The 16,935-nt window shown below is 40.5% G+C and overlaps 1 protein-coding gene across 1 annotated transcript in view; it reads right to left on the bottom strand.

Annotated features, from left to right (window-relative positions):
- LOC310866711 (putative acyl-CoA dehydrogenase 6) overlaps window positions 1–16,935 on the bottom strand; it is a 35,895-nt gene that overhangs the window by 10,879 nt on the left and 8,081 nt on the right. The window contains exon 2 of the mRNA XM_083776422.1: window positions 12,838–12,958. Coding sequence (XP_083632548.1) covers window positions 12,838–12,958 — 121 coding nt within the window. The remainder of the gene's footprint in view (window positions 1–12,837; window positions 12,959–16,935) is intronic.

Raw genomic sequence — 16,935 nt, forward strand, 5'->3', positions numbered from 1 at the left:
TGGATGAAAGGAATGACGGCGCGTCAGAAAACTGTATACAAATAATAAAATGTCACTGTGAATTGGATGTCATGTAATCATGTCTAGCCTCCCTAAGTCTCTGACACAGTAGAAATGGAGTGCAGGAAGATTGGCCTCAAGCTTAATGCAAAAATAACCCATTTAGACCGTGAGGTCGAAATCTCAAAATGCCTTCTGTGGGCGGGGCTACACTGGGGGCGGAATTGGCTCTGCAGCGGTACGCACGCTGCCACTATAATCAATGGAACCTGGCTGCAGGTGTGCAGGTTGTGCGGACGAAGCTCTGCGCGTGAATCATGTTTTTTACACAAAGTGCTCTATTTTTTCAGTGTGTCCGCGGGGGTTACGCAGCGGGGGTTACGCAGCCCTTCACCTCGCCTTCAGAGGGGCGGGGGGGAATACTGTAAATACGGAACTTCCCATGGGACGGAACAAATTCACCATTTGTCAGCCTTCCGATTGGTCCCTGACTGACTAACCAGCAGGCTCTTTCTGCCTCGTTCCGCCCTGGTTCAGCCTTGTTTATGTAGAATTTGCTAAAACATCATTTTTTGGAGAAAAAAAACTAAAAAACAAACATGACATGCCCTGTTCACCATGCTGCATCTGCAATGTTCCTTTTTTACTGACACCAAGTTTAAAATAAGAATTGAGTGCACAGAATCTCAATATAAAGCAACTGAAAAACATGTTATTTCAATGGTAGTGGATGGAGAGAAAGGATTTTTGTCATGAAACGGCAACCAATGGGTGCGAAGAGGGGCACAGCCACGGGCGGGACTGACAAAGGGTGAATTGTCGGTGCAGCCACCTAGTCTCCAAGTGTTGCTGCTCCCCCGTAAGTTTTCTGAAAAACGTAGCAACAACTAACCCAAAAGTGGTTCACGTCTTTAAATGTAAAAAAAAACAAAACAAAGGGTTTCCCGTCCTAAATGGATTAACATGGAAGACAAAACCACTGCCACCATCATGACGTTACTCAAAGCACTTCAAATATCTCAGTGGCCCGACTTGCCTCTGACAAGGGGGAGATGGCTTCAATAAGGCAGCTGTCCGTAGCTACAGTGGAGTGAGTACTGCTGCACGTGTTCTGTACAGTACGGCCGAGATGTGGATGCTCATAGCACAGCAGGAACAGGGCCTGAACAGGGCCTGACTTGATGTCACATGGGTGGGCAGACCACATCAGAAACGTGAACCTCATTGGAGGCCTCCCACACAGATCACAGACAAGGTCAGGGAGAGAAGGATGAGGCTGGCAGGACACCGTGTCAGGCACCGGGAAGTGGTAGCAAGCAAAAACCGACACAACGGGCCTCATTCACATTTAGTGTATAACCTGGGCGTAAACGTAGTGTACAGTATATTGCAGAAGGTGTATGCATCTCATTGTTGTTTGAAAGTCACGAGCGCGCTCCTGTCCAGATAATTTTGCATTGTTCCACGGCCCATTTAACCCATTTTTTTTAAATAGCAGAACTACAATGAGCTTGTAGATCTGCTATTTTTCAATAGCTAAACACCAAAAGGGGTTCCTATCCCGCCCAAAATGCGTGAACACCATGAAAAACAGTTCGCACTGCCTTGTACATCCGTTTCGTCTGGAAGCGAGTCTCTCTAACTTGATCAACACATTTTTGTGTGACACAATATAGTTTTTTGGCTGTTTATGTCTGTGGCGCCACTTCAGGATTTAGTTTATTGTAATCAGATACTACTAAAAGTGTTGCCCTCGTTGGCCACTAAAAGTGTTGCCCCACCCACCCCCCCAAACACAGAATCTCTTCGAAGCAGGCTACTGCGTCTATGCTAAGATGGCAAATTTATGGACCTCTAGTATAGTGCCCGTTTTGAAAATCGATGGCTGTGTGTTGGTATTTGAATATATTTCTCTATCTAATTTTAATTTTAACAAGCAGATGGCCTTTTTTGTATAATGGTGAATCTTAACTAATGTATTTATGAATGTATGTAAAACAACTTCTGGTTCATCTTGATGTATTGTATACAAGAACATGAGGAGAGACATTTTGTGATGTTTATTTTCTATCATGCATTTATCACTTAACTCTTTGTCAGCTTTTTGACCATCTCTGACTTGTTTTGATCGTGTGATTCTGTACACAGCTGTTACCCATTCCATGTGATCATGATCGACAAGAGGGTTGTATAAAGATGTGTTCCTCTGTGTTCATCTCCAGTCTGAGGAAGAGCATTGCGCTCAAAACGTCACAGTCAACGGTGTGCGAGTACCTTCTTTTCTTTATCCCTTTTGAAAATCACTCATGAATGAGGAATGGGGACCGCGGTACCTGACATTTAAGATGACAGAGCAGTCATTTAACGTTACGAAATATGTCAGCCGCCGTGTAATGAAAATGGTCCACTCAGCTTGGCAATGAAAAAGTACAAGGTAATAACACATGGGCCCCGGCACTTCCAAGCCGACAGGAGGGTCAGCGCCACCTGTCAGCGTACCTATCGAATGATGGATCGAACAGGGGGAGATACAGAGACAGAGACAGAGTGAGAGGAAGAGAGAGAGAGAGAGAGAGACAGAGTGAGACAGAGGGAAAGAGACATGTTGAAAAAGCAAACAAGGGAGAGGAGGGAGCCAAAAAGAAAAAAAAGAAAAAGAGGAAACAGCTGTGCCGTGATAAGTCTGTGACAGCCCTGGAAACCCCTGTGGTTGACGATGTGGACAAAGGGAAGTGCAGTGCTTTAGTTTCACCCACTTTTTTACAAACAGCTGGCTCTGTATAGGTGAACAAGTAGGGGAAGTAAAGCAACGCAGACGGACTGGGGCAAAGACAAGCTAAATAAAACATATGGTGCTGCTGTGATCGATATGGGAGCATATATTGTGTTCCCGTGCTCGGAACAGCAGCTGTTCCCGGCTTGCGTATGTCACAGTGACATTTCTGTGTGCAACGATGTAGACTTAAAACAAATAAAGAGATGGGATTTATTTTTACTTTTAATCGTGTTTAATTGGGTTTTAGTGTGTTCACCACAGACCGTTTTTATGTTGCTTGATTCAATATTTAGATATGTTTTTAGACACCCCTTCCTATATAAACCCATTGCAACTAATGCGTGAGCCATGAGGGAGTCTTTTTTTCCTATTATTTCTTTCATTTATTACTATTTTTAATTGATATTAAACACTTTATTGTATATCGTATTTCTGATAGCAGTCTTGTGGAACATGCCACACACTATCAATTCACTGCTTTTATCTGAATTAGTGAATTATTTGTTCTACGTTTTACACATTTTGTCCTAGAGAGAGAGAGAGAGAGAGAGAGACATATACAGTATATACACACATGTAGTTTGATGTTACTTCATCGGACATGGTGAAGTGTATTCAAGCCTCTTGATGGAGATTTGCACTCTACTGAGCTCACGTTTTTAAGTTCGCATTTTAAAACGTGCATGCCAACACAAACTCTATGTAAATAAGATGACACTACTGAAGATTGTTGGGATGGCATCATGACTCAAAAACTTGTGATAATTTATTAGACCACATTTCCTTAAAAAGGGTGACAACATGGCAACGTGGGACCAGTGAATCACTGGTCCCTCACTCTCCAAGACAACCCTTAGCAACAATTAAAATGGATACATGTGTTTCTTACTGACGTCTTTTCATTGGGACATTGTGTTAAGTTAGCCCTGATGGGCCTCATGGCTCGGCAAGGCTTACTTGCAGATGAGCTTGCAGGTCTGCGATTTCCTTTTTTAATTGTGAAGATTTGTGCAAATCTTTGAATGTATGCATAAAATATTTTTAGAGCAAACATTTTTAACCCATTTTGGGGCGGGAACCCCTTTTGGTAATAATTTAGCTATTGAAAAATAGCAGATCTACAAGCTCATAGCGCGCCACCGAGTGTCGCGCTACGAGCTTGTAGGTCTGCTATTTTTGAAACATAGGTAGAAACATAGGTATTTCAGAAAACTGTCATGTCTGGCTTCTCGGGGTGCCTGGAACAACATATTTTGAGATGGGGTTCCAAATACATTTTCCAATTTTGAGGGTCCTTGACATGAGCACCACTGATAATAGCAACATAAGTTTGTCTGAAAACTGTTTAGAAGACATTTGTAGAATCGGCCTCATGTCTTAATGGATCAATATTGTACAATTTAGAAACCAGAAGGTTTGTTACATTTATTACAGAAATAAATGAGATAAAGTCTTGACATTATAAATGAGATTCAATCTTGACATTATAGAAATCCTTGGAGATGATATGGTATGATCTTCACTACCGTGACATTAAATATCCCAAACATTCCTCCCAGTGGAAACATGGTGTGGAATGCCAGGTTCGGTCCAGAAGGGAGGAGACGAGGCCAATGTCAAGAGTGTGAACTGTGGATGTGAGTAGTGTGTTCCGGTGTTGTTTTTGACAGCAGTCTCTTGAATAGTTTTAATTTAGTTTCAGTCACATTTTAGTCACCTGGAGTGTTTTAGCAACTAGTAACTAGACTAAAACACTCCAGGTGACTAAAATGTGACTGAAACTAAATCTTATATTTAGTCGACTACAACTAGACTCTAGTTGTAGTCGACTAAATATCATAAGATTTTAGTCGACTAAATCTACAGTTAATTTAGTCGACTAAAATGTATTTTGGCGGGCCTTGATGCCGTTGTAATGGCTGATTTTACACTTGCTGAAAACAGCATGTTTTCACCAAATGTAAAATGAGTGTCTTTTACTTACACTGGATCTCTTCTCCACTAGTCCCTTCCTTTTTATTTTCTTCCTTTTTTAATATAATTTTCATCCCACGATTTTGCAACCCTTTTTTTTTTTACCCATTGTCAATTATCTAATATAATCCTGGGCGCTACACTTCCTCTGCCAACCTGGGAAGAGCAACGGACTGACCTCATGCTTCCTTCAATGCATGAGGAGTCCAAGCTGCTTCTTTTCACCTGACAGGGGAGAGTTTCCCCAGCTGGACGTAATGCGTGGAAGGAACACGCTATTCCGACCAGTTCCTTTCCCCTCCATCAGGCTCCCCGGCTGGCCAGGGGGGGGGGGGGTAGTTTTACCACTAGTCCATTCCTAACATTTTAGTCTAGTTTTTATTTTTTGACGAAATTGTCAATATATTTAGTCTTAGTTTATCATAATAGCTTAGCATTTAATTTCCATTTACGTAGTCGACGGACATTTTTCGTCATAGTTTTAGTCGACGAAATCAACACTGGTGTGTTCACAGTTCAGGGGAAACAGGCAGGGAGCCAACGGTCATGCATGTCTTGTCTTCTCCCATAAACTTTGTTGCTCGGCAAAACTGAACGTTCCGTGTTTTTAAAAGCCTTTCCTCCTCACAGAGGGGAAGGATGGAGGGTGAGGGCGACCTTTCTGGCCCTGTCACAGTGAGGGAGCAATGTTGCTTCAAAGGTTGTTAATTCTCAACGTTTGCCGCGAGTCTGCATCCTGCACTCAATCGACAAAGCATAATATGTAGTTGAGGAAAGACAATGTAAGAGAGACAATGTATGTTGTTGGAAGCAAGCTGTGAACGAGTACCACCATTACAGCATGTGCTCATGACATGCATGTGTGATTTTGGTTTTATTTGAATGGATGTTACAAAAAGGGGAAGTCTTAAATGGTGAATTTATATAGCGTCTTTATTCAAGGCATTTTAGTGCATTACATTCACACACCGATGCCGGAGGAAACCATGCAAGGCACCAACCTGCACATCATGCGCTGTCCCTCTGATATACTTGTTCCTGATCCTATCCATCCTTGTTACGCCCAGAGAGAACTGGGAGTAACTCACTTTCCGATCACACATCACACCTGACACTTTTCTCCACCCATTCCAACCTGCTTGCCCTCGTTTCCTCACCTCTTTTTTCCAAACTCTCCATTGCTCTGAAATGTTGACCCTAAATACTTAAAAGTCCTTCTTCACGTCTACTCCCTGTAACCTCCAGTGTTGATTTCGCCGACTAAAACCAAGATGAAAAATGTTCGTCGACTACCTTTTTTCACTGACAAAAACTAAATGGAAACTAAATGAAAATAAGCTATGATGACTAAGACTAGATATATATTGACAATTTCGTCAACAAATAAAAACTAGACTAAAATGTTAGGAAGGGACTAGTGGACAAGAGATCCAGTATAAGTCATTTTACACTTGGTTGCATGCTGAAAATAGCGGATCTACAAGCTCACAATGCGTCGCTCAGCATGTGTAAAAGCATGTGTCATTACAACGGCCCGACAAAATACATTTTAGTCGACTAAATCAACTGTAGATTTAGTCGACTAAAATCTTATATTTAGTGGACTAAAACTAAACACTAAAACATTCCAGGTGACTAAAATGTGACTAAATTAAAACTATTCAAGAGACTATGACTAAAACTAAAATCGCTGCCAAAAACAACCTAACCTCACTGTTCCACTTGGGTCCCCCCCGCTGGGAGGTCGGACCAACGCCACGCTACCTAAAAACCGGCACCACCAGCACACTTCCTCCAATCCTCAGGCATCCTCTCATTCTCTAAGGTCCTGTTGAACCACCCAGACAAAAATTCGACTGCCACCTCTCCTAGACACGTCCATATACCTCATGACTATCATGACTTGACCAACTGCTTTTCCACACATTCTCTTTACTTAAAGCCATTTTGGACGGGAACCCCTTTTGGTGTTCTATAAGCATTATGTTATACTTTAGCTATTGAAAAATAGCAGATCTACAAGCTCATAGCGCGCCACAGAGTGGCGCGCTACAAGCTTGTAGGTCTGCAAAAGAAATTTAAGTCGTGAAAATGTGGCGCAAATCTTTGAATATATATTTCAGAGCGAACATTTTTAACTAAAGTATTGGCTTCTGGGGGGGTCCCTGGAACTACATATTTTCCGATGGGGGTCCGTGGCCCAATAGAGATAATTCTGGGGGTCCTCGACATGAAAAAGGTTGGGCACAAATGACATAGAAACATGGGTTTTTCAGAAAACCATTTATTTATTTAGAAGCGACCTCAGTCCAAAATCGGTTATGCCTTCCTCACATAGTCTCACTAATCTACTGTATAGGCATGTAACGATACACTCAAATCACAATACGATACGAGGTTCACGATACGATTTTATTATTTTATGATATTATTTTCCAGACAAATGACCCAAAAATCTTTTTTTTTTAAATGATTTATCTTCCCCCCAAGCTTTTTTCACAATTTTTATTTAACTACATTGCAAAAGTAGCATTACTTTTCATGTACAATTACTTCATTTCTGTAAACATGCTTTCATGTTTAAACCTAGCTCGAGTTAACATTTCTTCTTTTCTTTGATGGCATCTTAGGATAGATGTAGACCTATTTGACAGTGCAGAGACATAATTGCCTTCCTTGATGTATTAATTAGCATCAATAACGACCATCACCTGTGTCACAGACTCTCAGCCGCTACTACTGAAAGTGACTACAGTCGGTCTCATTTCTCTCCAAAAGCACGTGAATATGATGGAATATGATTACAGCTCACTTTTCATATCACACACTAGCCCCCCTAAAAAAAATAATAATAATATTTTCTTTGTTTTGAAAATCGATATTAATTTTTAATAAATCGATGCATATCGTCGGGATATAATATTGATATATGATATATCGTTACATGCCTACTAACCTATGTAACTTACTGGTTCACCACGGTTACCTCTTCTACTCTTTGTTCCCTCTCATTTTCCTCGTTCATTAACTCGTTCATCTTGCCATCATCACACTTCCGGCACCTGTCAATACATTTCCATCTCTATCCTTAATCACCCTAACCTGTTGTATGCCCTTCCCATCTCCATCTGTCCGTCTTGCCGACCTGTATGAATCAGTCTCTCCCTCCTTGCTGCCCAGCATATAACTCATCGTAATGCCCTTTGTTTGGCCTTTGCCACATGACCCACCTTCACCTTACACTGCACCTCCCTGTACTCTAAACACCTCTTCATAGGTAACCCCATTTCTCTGTACCAGTGTTGTTTTTGGCAGCAAATTTCTATTTTAGTTTTAGTCATAGTCTCTTGAATAGTTTTAATTTAGTTTTAGTCACATTTTAGTCACCTGGAATGTTTTAGTGTTGGTCTACTTTTAGTCGACTAAATATCATAAGATTTTAGTCGACTAAATCTGCAGTTGATTTAGTCGACAGTTTTTTTCACTTGCTAAAAATAGCCGATCTACAAGCTCACAACACGTCGCAGCGCCACTCGTTGTGAGCTTGTAGATAGGCTATTTTCAGCATGCAACTAATCGTAAAATCCCTTCCTAACATTTTAGTCTAGTTTTCCTCAGTGAAAAAAGGTTGTCGACGAACATTTTTCGTCTTGGTTTTAGTCGACAAAAACAACACTGCTCTGTGTACACTATCCTGCACTTCCTCATTCCACCAAACCAATTCTCCTTATCTGCTGTACTTTCCTTCCAAATTGCACACAGAGTACTCTCCCACCTGTCGAACGTGTATTATGTAACGTGTTATTGTGCAACGTGTAATTATGAATATCTGAAATAACACTTTCTGTTCCGTGTCTTTTGGGAACACATTTGCATAAGCTGGCGGAGATGTTTCTAGTGCACGGAGGTTGGAAGTCAGCACAAACAATGCAATGGGAAGAGTTGTCAGATTAACCCATTTTGGGGTTAATAGCTTTAGCTATTGAAAAATAGCAGATCTACAAGCTCATAGCACGCCACCGAGTGGCGCGCTACGAGCTTGTAGGTCTGCTATTTTGGTGGGAGACAATTCATCTCCCTCCATCTGATGAGTCATATGGCAATCAACCAGATTAACTAAGTCCTAAATCCCAGTGCTCAGTGAGTGAGTCTGAGCCTTCTAAATCAATTGAAGTCCAGGCCTCTCTTGAGAGCTTGCATTCATTAGTCAGTGTTTCAGCACGGAAAGGTTTCCAGTTGTAATACAATTATACGATACCATGACCATTTCAGAATTTTAGAGCATATTATTAACCCATTTACTGCATTTAGGCCTGAATTTAAAAAATGTCTTCAAAATCCTGACAGTTTTCTGAAAAACCTTATGTTTCTGTATCAGTGAGTGGTGCTCAATATTTCATGTCAATGACCCCAAAATGTATATGTAATATGCCTCCGCCCCCATCTGAAAATATGTTGTTCCAGGGACCTCCCCAGAAGCAAAGATTTGAGTTAAAATGTTCATTCTGTAATAATATATATATTCAAAGATTTAAGGCACATTTTCACGATTTTTCAAAAATAGCAGACCTACAAGTTAATAGCTTGTAGATCTGTTATTTTTCAATAGCTAAAGTACAACATAATGCTTAAAACACCAAAAGGGGTTCCCGCCCAAAATGGTTTAATGACAAGTGCTGCACACTTAACATGCGTATTAAAACAAATAAGCAATTAATTTGATACCAACCTCTTTGTTAGAAAATCTCTATGATTTCCATGTGTCTCACACTGTATCTCAGTTAAGGGTTACTTATAAACGAAACATCTACTCAGTTAAGGGTTATAATGAAACATCTAAAGTCAGTAAACTAAAGTACGACGTCACTTTGACTACCTGTATCGTCCTCTGGAGTGGGTTCGTAGAAAAAACATACGGTATAACACAACAAGCAGTGCCATGTATAATGTATTCATGTCCTATGAGACAAAATATGTAGGTCAAGATACACTATGAGAAAGAAAACAGCTCCACAATGGGCCTGTTACAGCAAGTTGCCTTGAAGTCTATTTTTCCCCAGTAGTGCACTTACTGCAATATACCTGTACATACCACAGCTGAAGGAGCGTCTGTTGTTACACTGTTGGTGCAAATTAGTCTACGTTGCCAGTTGTGCAGCCTATTCTCGAGAGGCAGACACAAACGGCAGACAGGCAGACACAAACGGTGATGGATGATTTTGTAGGTCAGTTCTGCCATATTAACTTTTTTTGAGTGGTGCAACCACTCCAAGGAACAGCAATGTCCGTGTTGACCTAGGTATGTGACTGTGTGTTGCTATGTGACTATGAGTACCAGAAGGGGCGCTGTTGTGCCAGAAACAGAGACAGAGAGATAGTGCTGCACTGTTGCCTGCTAATGAGAGAGAGAGGAGGGGGGGCAGGGGAGAGGGGACTTGCACCACTCAGTTCACACGGGTGTGATTTTTTATCTAAGCTCAACTAACTTCCCATGCTCGCTCCCTTGGGCATCGTGCCGACATGCCTGGTGTGTGTGTGCATCAGTGAGGATGGAAAAGTGGAGCAGTATATTTTTCTTTGGAAGAGGGAGTGGCAGCAATTGTATCCCGTCTTGCTTGTGAGCTGCCTTGTTGAGCGGCACTGAGAATATTACAAAAGTTACAAAATGACAGTTTTAAAAGGGCAAAGTTACAGTAATAACAGTTATTACCTTTGAACTTTTTGCCAGTAATGGGCTTATCATGTCAATAAAATAATCCCTAAATGTCCTAAACCAGTGGTTTTCAACTGATTGTGAATGAGGGACCGCCACCCTGATTTAGAAACACTGTTGTGTTGGGTGGGGATATGGGCTAAGATTAGTGCTCTTGTATCACTTGCTATGCATCCCATGTGCATACATTGTATCCATTGACTAATTATTTCCTAGTGACTCATCCAGACATTCCGGTGAACTTCCCCTTCTTGAGATTTTAACTCAGTTCACCGTTTCTCAACTAGTAGAAAGAAAACGTAAAATAAATCTATCCTAGAGTACTAAATGCATGGTCAGGGACCACATGCAATACCTCCACGGACGACCTGTTGAAAACCCCTGTCCTAAACCATCATATGATACATGTTACTGCAAGTGTTTAAACCCTCAAACAAAGGGGGGGGCCCTTTGCATGTTGGTGGCCCAGGGGCCCCTTTATCTCTAGATCCGCCTGTGCTGCTAAGTGAATAATAAACTAGCAACAGCAGAAAACACATTGGACATTTTAATATTCTATTCTTGCACACCATACAAATGTCATGCTTTAAAGGTTTTGCAAAGGCCGATGCACACCTCAGAAGGCTAGCGACAGGTGCGTAGACAATTGTCTGTCCTGATGAAGGTCTAATCGACCGAAACGTCGACCCAATAAAGAGCAACATTCTGGCAAGTGTCTGACAGTGTGCGGGACTCTCTCTTTGTTTTTCAAAGATAACCTTTTTAAGTATGCTTTAAAAGTTTAAGCCAAAAGCCAAAAGTTTAAGCAAAGAAATCTATATGTTAAGTTATCATATATTTATCCTGTATACATTTATATTCATACATTTTTGAGTGGTGCAAACACTCCAAGGAACAGCAATGTCCGTGTTCACCTATGTGTTGGTTCACCTATGTGTTGGTTCACCTATGTGACGTTAATGAGCACCAGTATGAGTACCAGTAGGGGCGCTGTTGTGCCAGAAACAGAGAGAGAGAGACAGTGCTGCACTGTTGCCTGCTAATGAGAGAGAGAGAGAGAGAGAGAGAGGAGGGGGGGGAGAGAGGGGAGTTGCACCACTCGGTTCACACAGGTGTGATTTTCATTTATAGACAATAAAAACCTTGCTATGTTTGAATTAATGCCAATTTATCGTAGTAATAAGACGTTCGCTTAATTTATATTCCATCATACTAGAGACAACAGTAAAAAAATAATAACAGGTAATCTGTGTCAGCATGTCGCGACAGGGTTAAGCGGTTAGCCATCAGGTAATCTACCGAGTCTTAGTCTACTAATGCCTAAGGACTGTTTACTCAGCAGACTTTATTTCTCGGCCCTCCTCCTCCTTCTCTAACCTGCCGACTGTGAGAATCTTCTCAATGGTTTCCAATGTTCAATGTTCAATGTTCACATATTGAAATGCAACCTATTTAAAGATATCATATGATTCAAATCATACAATTTGGCACACAGTATATTTTACATAATACTGTATATTGGCCACTCCAAAATACAATTCATCTCCCTTTCATTTTCACTGAAATTGTAATATTTTTTTAAACAATCGTATGACGTAGTACTTCTTATGAGCCGATAGAGATATTTTTTATTCAAAGTGTGTTGATTGTATTGCTGTATTGTTGTATTGTTCTTTCTGCTTTGGCAATGTAAACGTATGTTTTCTCATGCCAATAAAGCCCTTTGAATTGAATTGAATTGAATTGAATTGAATTGAATTGAATTGAATTGAATTGTGTCTGCAAAATGTCTCAGATTCTACAGCTCAACATCTGGAACTGGAATGTAACAGGCAATTATTGCTGGATCTGGATGTGACAAACGCACAGAATTACAGCGGAAATAAGTCTAAACTAGACACAATATAAAATACAGCATAAGATGAAGGGAACGGTGTAAACAATGCATACTCAATCATTCTAAAAAAATGTAAACACAATTCTTACGTTTCGTTTTTATTTATCCCCGTGTCAATATCGCCTTGATGCACCTTAACCGATTCTGGGCGGGAACCCCTTTTGGTGTTTCAAGCATTACGTTATACTTTAGCTATAGAAAGATATTGTTTTACGTTTTACCCATTTTGAGCGGGAACCCCTGTTGGTTACATACATTATGTTATAAATTAGCTATTGAAAATTAGCAGATCTACAAGCTCATATCGCGCCACCGAGTGGCGCGATATGAACTTGTAGGTCTGCTATTTTTGAAAAATCGTTAAAATGTGCCTCAAATCTTTCCGAAAATTGTCATGATTTAGAAATCTTTATTTATTTATTTTTCGACGTTAGGCCTGAATGGGTTAAGACAAGTGAGATAATGATGTATCCTTACCCAGTGGTTTGGTGACTCCAAGAAAGCCAGCACTGCCCAAGATCTTGAAGACTTTGTGAGCCGGAAACTGTCCCTCTGCTTCCCACTGGTCAACATAGGGGTTGATATCCTGGTCAATAATCTATGGAGCAGGTACAGGAGAGGAAATGGAAATGCATGAGTAGGGACATACTGTAACATAACGGCGTACCGAAAAGTTGGTTAAGACCCTCGGTGAAGATATAATAAGTAAATGAACTTGCATTATAGTGTGTATGTGCACAGATTAAAATATGGTGCATTTTGCATCCCAAAACGCAGTTTATAGTTAAGGGACGCAATAAAGCAGAGACCTCTGCATCCATTGGATGCACTACTGCACTACTGTACTGGTTTTTTATTATAGTTTATTTTACTAGCTTTAATTATAATAATAATTTCTTCTTCTGTTTTCTACATGAATATAACCACATTATAACCATATTAAATGAAATGGGAGTTAAATGCTGCAATTTGCAGAAATGGCAAAATGTGACTCCTAGCGCAAGTGCGTGCGTGCGTGGTAAAATTTTGGGCGTGTTTCCAGTCAAGGTTCAGTTGTATTGCCATTCTATACAAGTACAGAACGGAATTTGTTTACCCAGGTCCTAGTCAAGCAAAAAAACATCTAACATTTCATAAGTCTAAAATCATAAAATTCATAAAGACGACAGAGTATAAGTAAAAAAAAAAAAAAAAAAGCAATTGCACAAGCCGCTGATATTGTGTCAAATCATAATTGTGAGTGTATGTGTGAGTGAATTAGTGTGTGTACAACTGCTTATCCGGAGTGTAGCTTGCATCTTTGCGGTATGAGTAATGTTTTTTAGCAGACCACCAAATGTGTTACAAAATTATTTACAGTAAGTCTATTGTGCACACATGTACATTTTGGGTGTGTATAACCCATTCTGGGCGGGAACACCTTTGTGTTTTAAGCATTATCTTATACTTTAGCTATTGAAAAATAGCAGATCTACAAGCTCATAGCACGGCTCACAGCACTACGAGCTTGTAGATCCATTTTTTTTAATCATGAAAATCATCATTGAATATATATTCTTTCAGAGTGAACGTTTTTAACTCAAATCTTTGCTTCTGGGAGGGTCCCTGGAACAACATATTTTCAGATGGGGTCGGCGGCCAATTACATATAATTTTTGGGGTCCTTGACATGAACTTTTGAGCACCACTGATACAGAAACATAGGTCAGGCCTAAATGGGATAAAGCATACTTTAATAGCATGCCAACAATAAAATATAGAAGCAAGGGGCTATCTTTCAAACGGATAGGAAACTGACTCACTACTGGGCAGGTCCTAGTGGAAGTAGTAATGAATGGAGGTAAAAAAAAAATATATATTTTTAGACAATGCTTTCCTGCTGCACTCCAGCCTATGCAATCAGTGTCTGGCAGACTAGACTTTGTTTTGTTTTGTTTTGCAACCGAATGGCTGGAAAATAGACATTTTGAGTACTACATGAATAAACTCTCCTTAATGATTATATGTGGTTTCAGTATTTATTTATGATGTATTCTCTCTATTATTAAGGTAATTGCAGCGGGGGGGGGGCAGGGATCGCGAGACATGGCCAAAGCATTTCCGGGGGTCCCCAGCCAAATATCAATGAAGCAGACTGGGAACTGAGAGAAGAACCGTAGAAAAAGCATTCTTCTTAATTCAGAGCGTTTTTTACGGTAAGCAAGAAGACCACAAGGTACAGTAATACATAGGAGAAAACAGTAACAATCAGATGGAGCAGTCTGGTTGCCGACAAGGCATCACAAGGCCACCTCAGGTGACATTTCTACCGCACGCACACGCACACGCCACACGCACACGTGCGTCATATTATAAACATTTCACGAGGAGTGAAAAGGCGTCTGTGAGCTGGAGGCTTTGGGATGAATGGACCGTCGCTCTGGTTAAAGGAAATGAGTGAGCCTCGATAGTTACTGTGACTCACTGGATGCGTTCCTGGAACTGGTCGTCCACAGCTGTGGAAGCACTTATTGGACTGACCATTCTGCTAAGACACCAATGCACTAAACATGCAATTATTTTTTGTAGGAATTTAAGCTGATTCGAAGAGAATAATAGAATAAAACATTAAGGTCAGCTTAGAGGATAAATGCTAATAACACCTTCCACCACCTATGAAATGTGCCAAGTCAACAACCTAGCTACTGTAGCTGGCATATAAAGCCACCCTGGCCTGCATATTGTAGCTTAAATAGCTTTACAATTTAGGCTATTCAGCAAAATAATAAAGTTCCTACTGTAGTACTAGGTATTGTTCATTTTTCTATGCGGTAGATTGACGATAAAATAAAATAAAAACTAAGATCATAGCACTCCTAACACAAACGTGTTCATGGGCTATGAATCATGTGCAATGTGCAAAAATAGCAGATCTACAAGCTAACAAACAAACACTTTACAAATATAACAGGGGTTGGCGGCCTATTACATTTTTGGGGTCCTTGACATGAAATATTGCACACCACTGATACAGAAACATTAGGTATTTTAGAAAACTGTGATTTAGAAGACATTTTCTAAGTTTCGAAGTCAGGTCAAAATGGGTTAAATACGTTTGCTATGGAGCAGAACTAGACACATCGTACTAGTCTAGCTCTGGTCCAGGAGTTCCTCTGACGATATGGACCAGAGCTATGACTACAACTAGACTAAAGTTAAAAAGGTACTCGTCTTTCAACACTGCACTACCAAAAACAAAAACTTGTTTTCTATTTTATTTCACCTTTGCACTACCACAAACAAAAACTTATTTTCTATTTTATGTCAACTTTAACGCCAAAAGGCGCCCTTGGCACCAATTTTGCACCAGCCCGGTGAGACAAATCGTTCCGTCTGCCTCCCAGTGTAGTGTGCATAATGCATATACAGTATAGCCAAGGTCAGGTTCAGCACAGGCATTCCCACCCACAGCAGTCTTTGAGAGTTCACAAAAATGCTAATTCACAACTCAACTTTTATAAAGGTTTTTAAAAAAACGATTACCTCACTCTCTTTAATATGGCATGATCAATAACCATGCCGCAAGTTCAGATCGATTGGTCAATCCACTGAGAAGAATGGATGGACAGAAACATGGCCAGATTCATTTTATATTTTTATGGTAGGGTTATGAATTGATTGCCGCTGTGCTGTGTAACTTTGTAACAAACAAATCACATAAGTGTCTTTAGTAATGAGTGACTACTCGTCTACCTCGAGTTCCGAGGTATAGTTAATGGACAACACAATAAAGACATCACTAATAGCATCGTTAATGGCCAAAAGTTGGTTAATGGCCAGACTCCTGCTCGCAGACTTTACAGAGTACAATGGCATCCCAAGTACTACAGACAATTAAAATCAATCATTTAAAATCATGGCCAATTGAGCAATTAATCGAACATTTTCCCCAAGTAGAGGAATCTGAATGAGTCAGTCATAATAGAGCTATCAAAATAACAAGAAAATAAATCCAGCTGCACTAATCAAAGACGATGGCCATGGAGGTCGAGACAGCTTTGTACTCATGTCTCATAGCACACGCAAGCTCAAATGACTCAACATTTTACACAAAAATTGCTAAGTATTATGCGAAGGACGCTAGCTGCTTTCCTCACCGTTAATGCGCTTGCACAATCTACAGTTAATATAAAACTGTTATTGCGCAACATTTCAACCAAGTACTGTGATGCAAAATACATGACTTCGGTTTTTCTTTTTTTAATTAATTATGTATTTATTTTCCTGCCGTGGCGCTAGCGCTCGACCGGCCTTTAGTATATTCAACTTGACACCAAGCTATGGGCGGCGGTGGTTCAGGGGTAGAGTGGCCGGAAGGTAACCGCAAGGTTGCCAGTTCGAACCCGGGCTCCCCCAGTTAGTGTCGAAGTGTCCTTGAGCAAGACACTGAACCCCTAATTGCTCCTGATGTGCTGGTTGGTGCCTTGCATGGTTTCCGTCGCCATCGGTGTATGAATTCGTGTGTGAATGTAATGTACAATCTATGTAAAGCGCCTTGGATAAAGGCGCTGTATAAATGCACCATTTACCATTTGT

This window comes from Protomyctophum parallelum (genome assembly GCF_964188405.1).
Source record: "Protomyctophum parallelum genome assembly, chromosome: 1".
In the NCBI taxonomy this organism is placed as follows: Eukaryota; Metazoa; Chordata; class Actinopteri; order Myctophiformes; family Myctophidae; genus Protomyctophum; species Protomyctophum parallelum.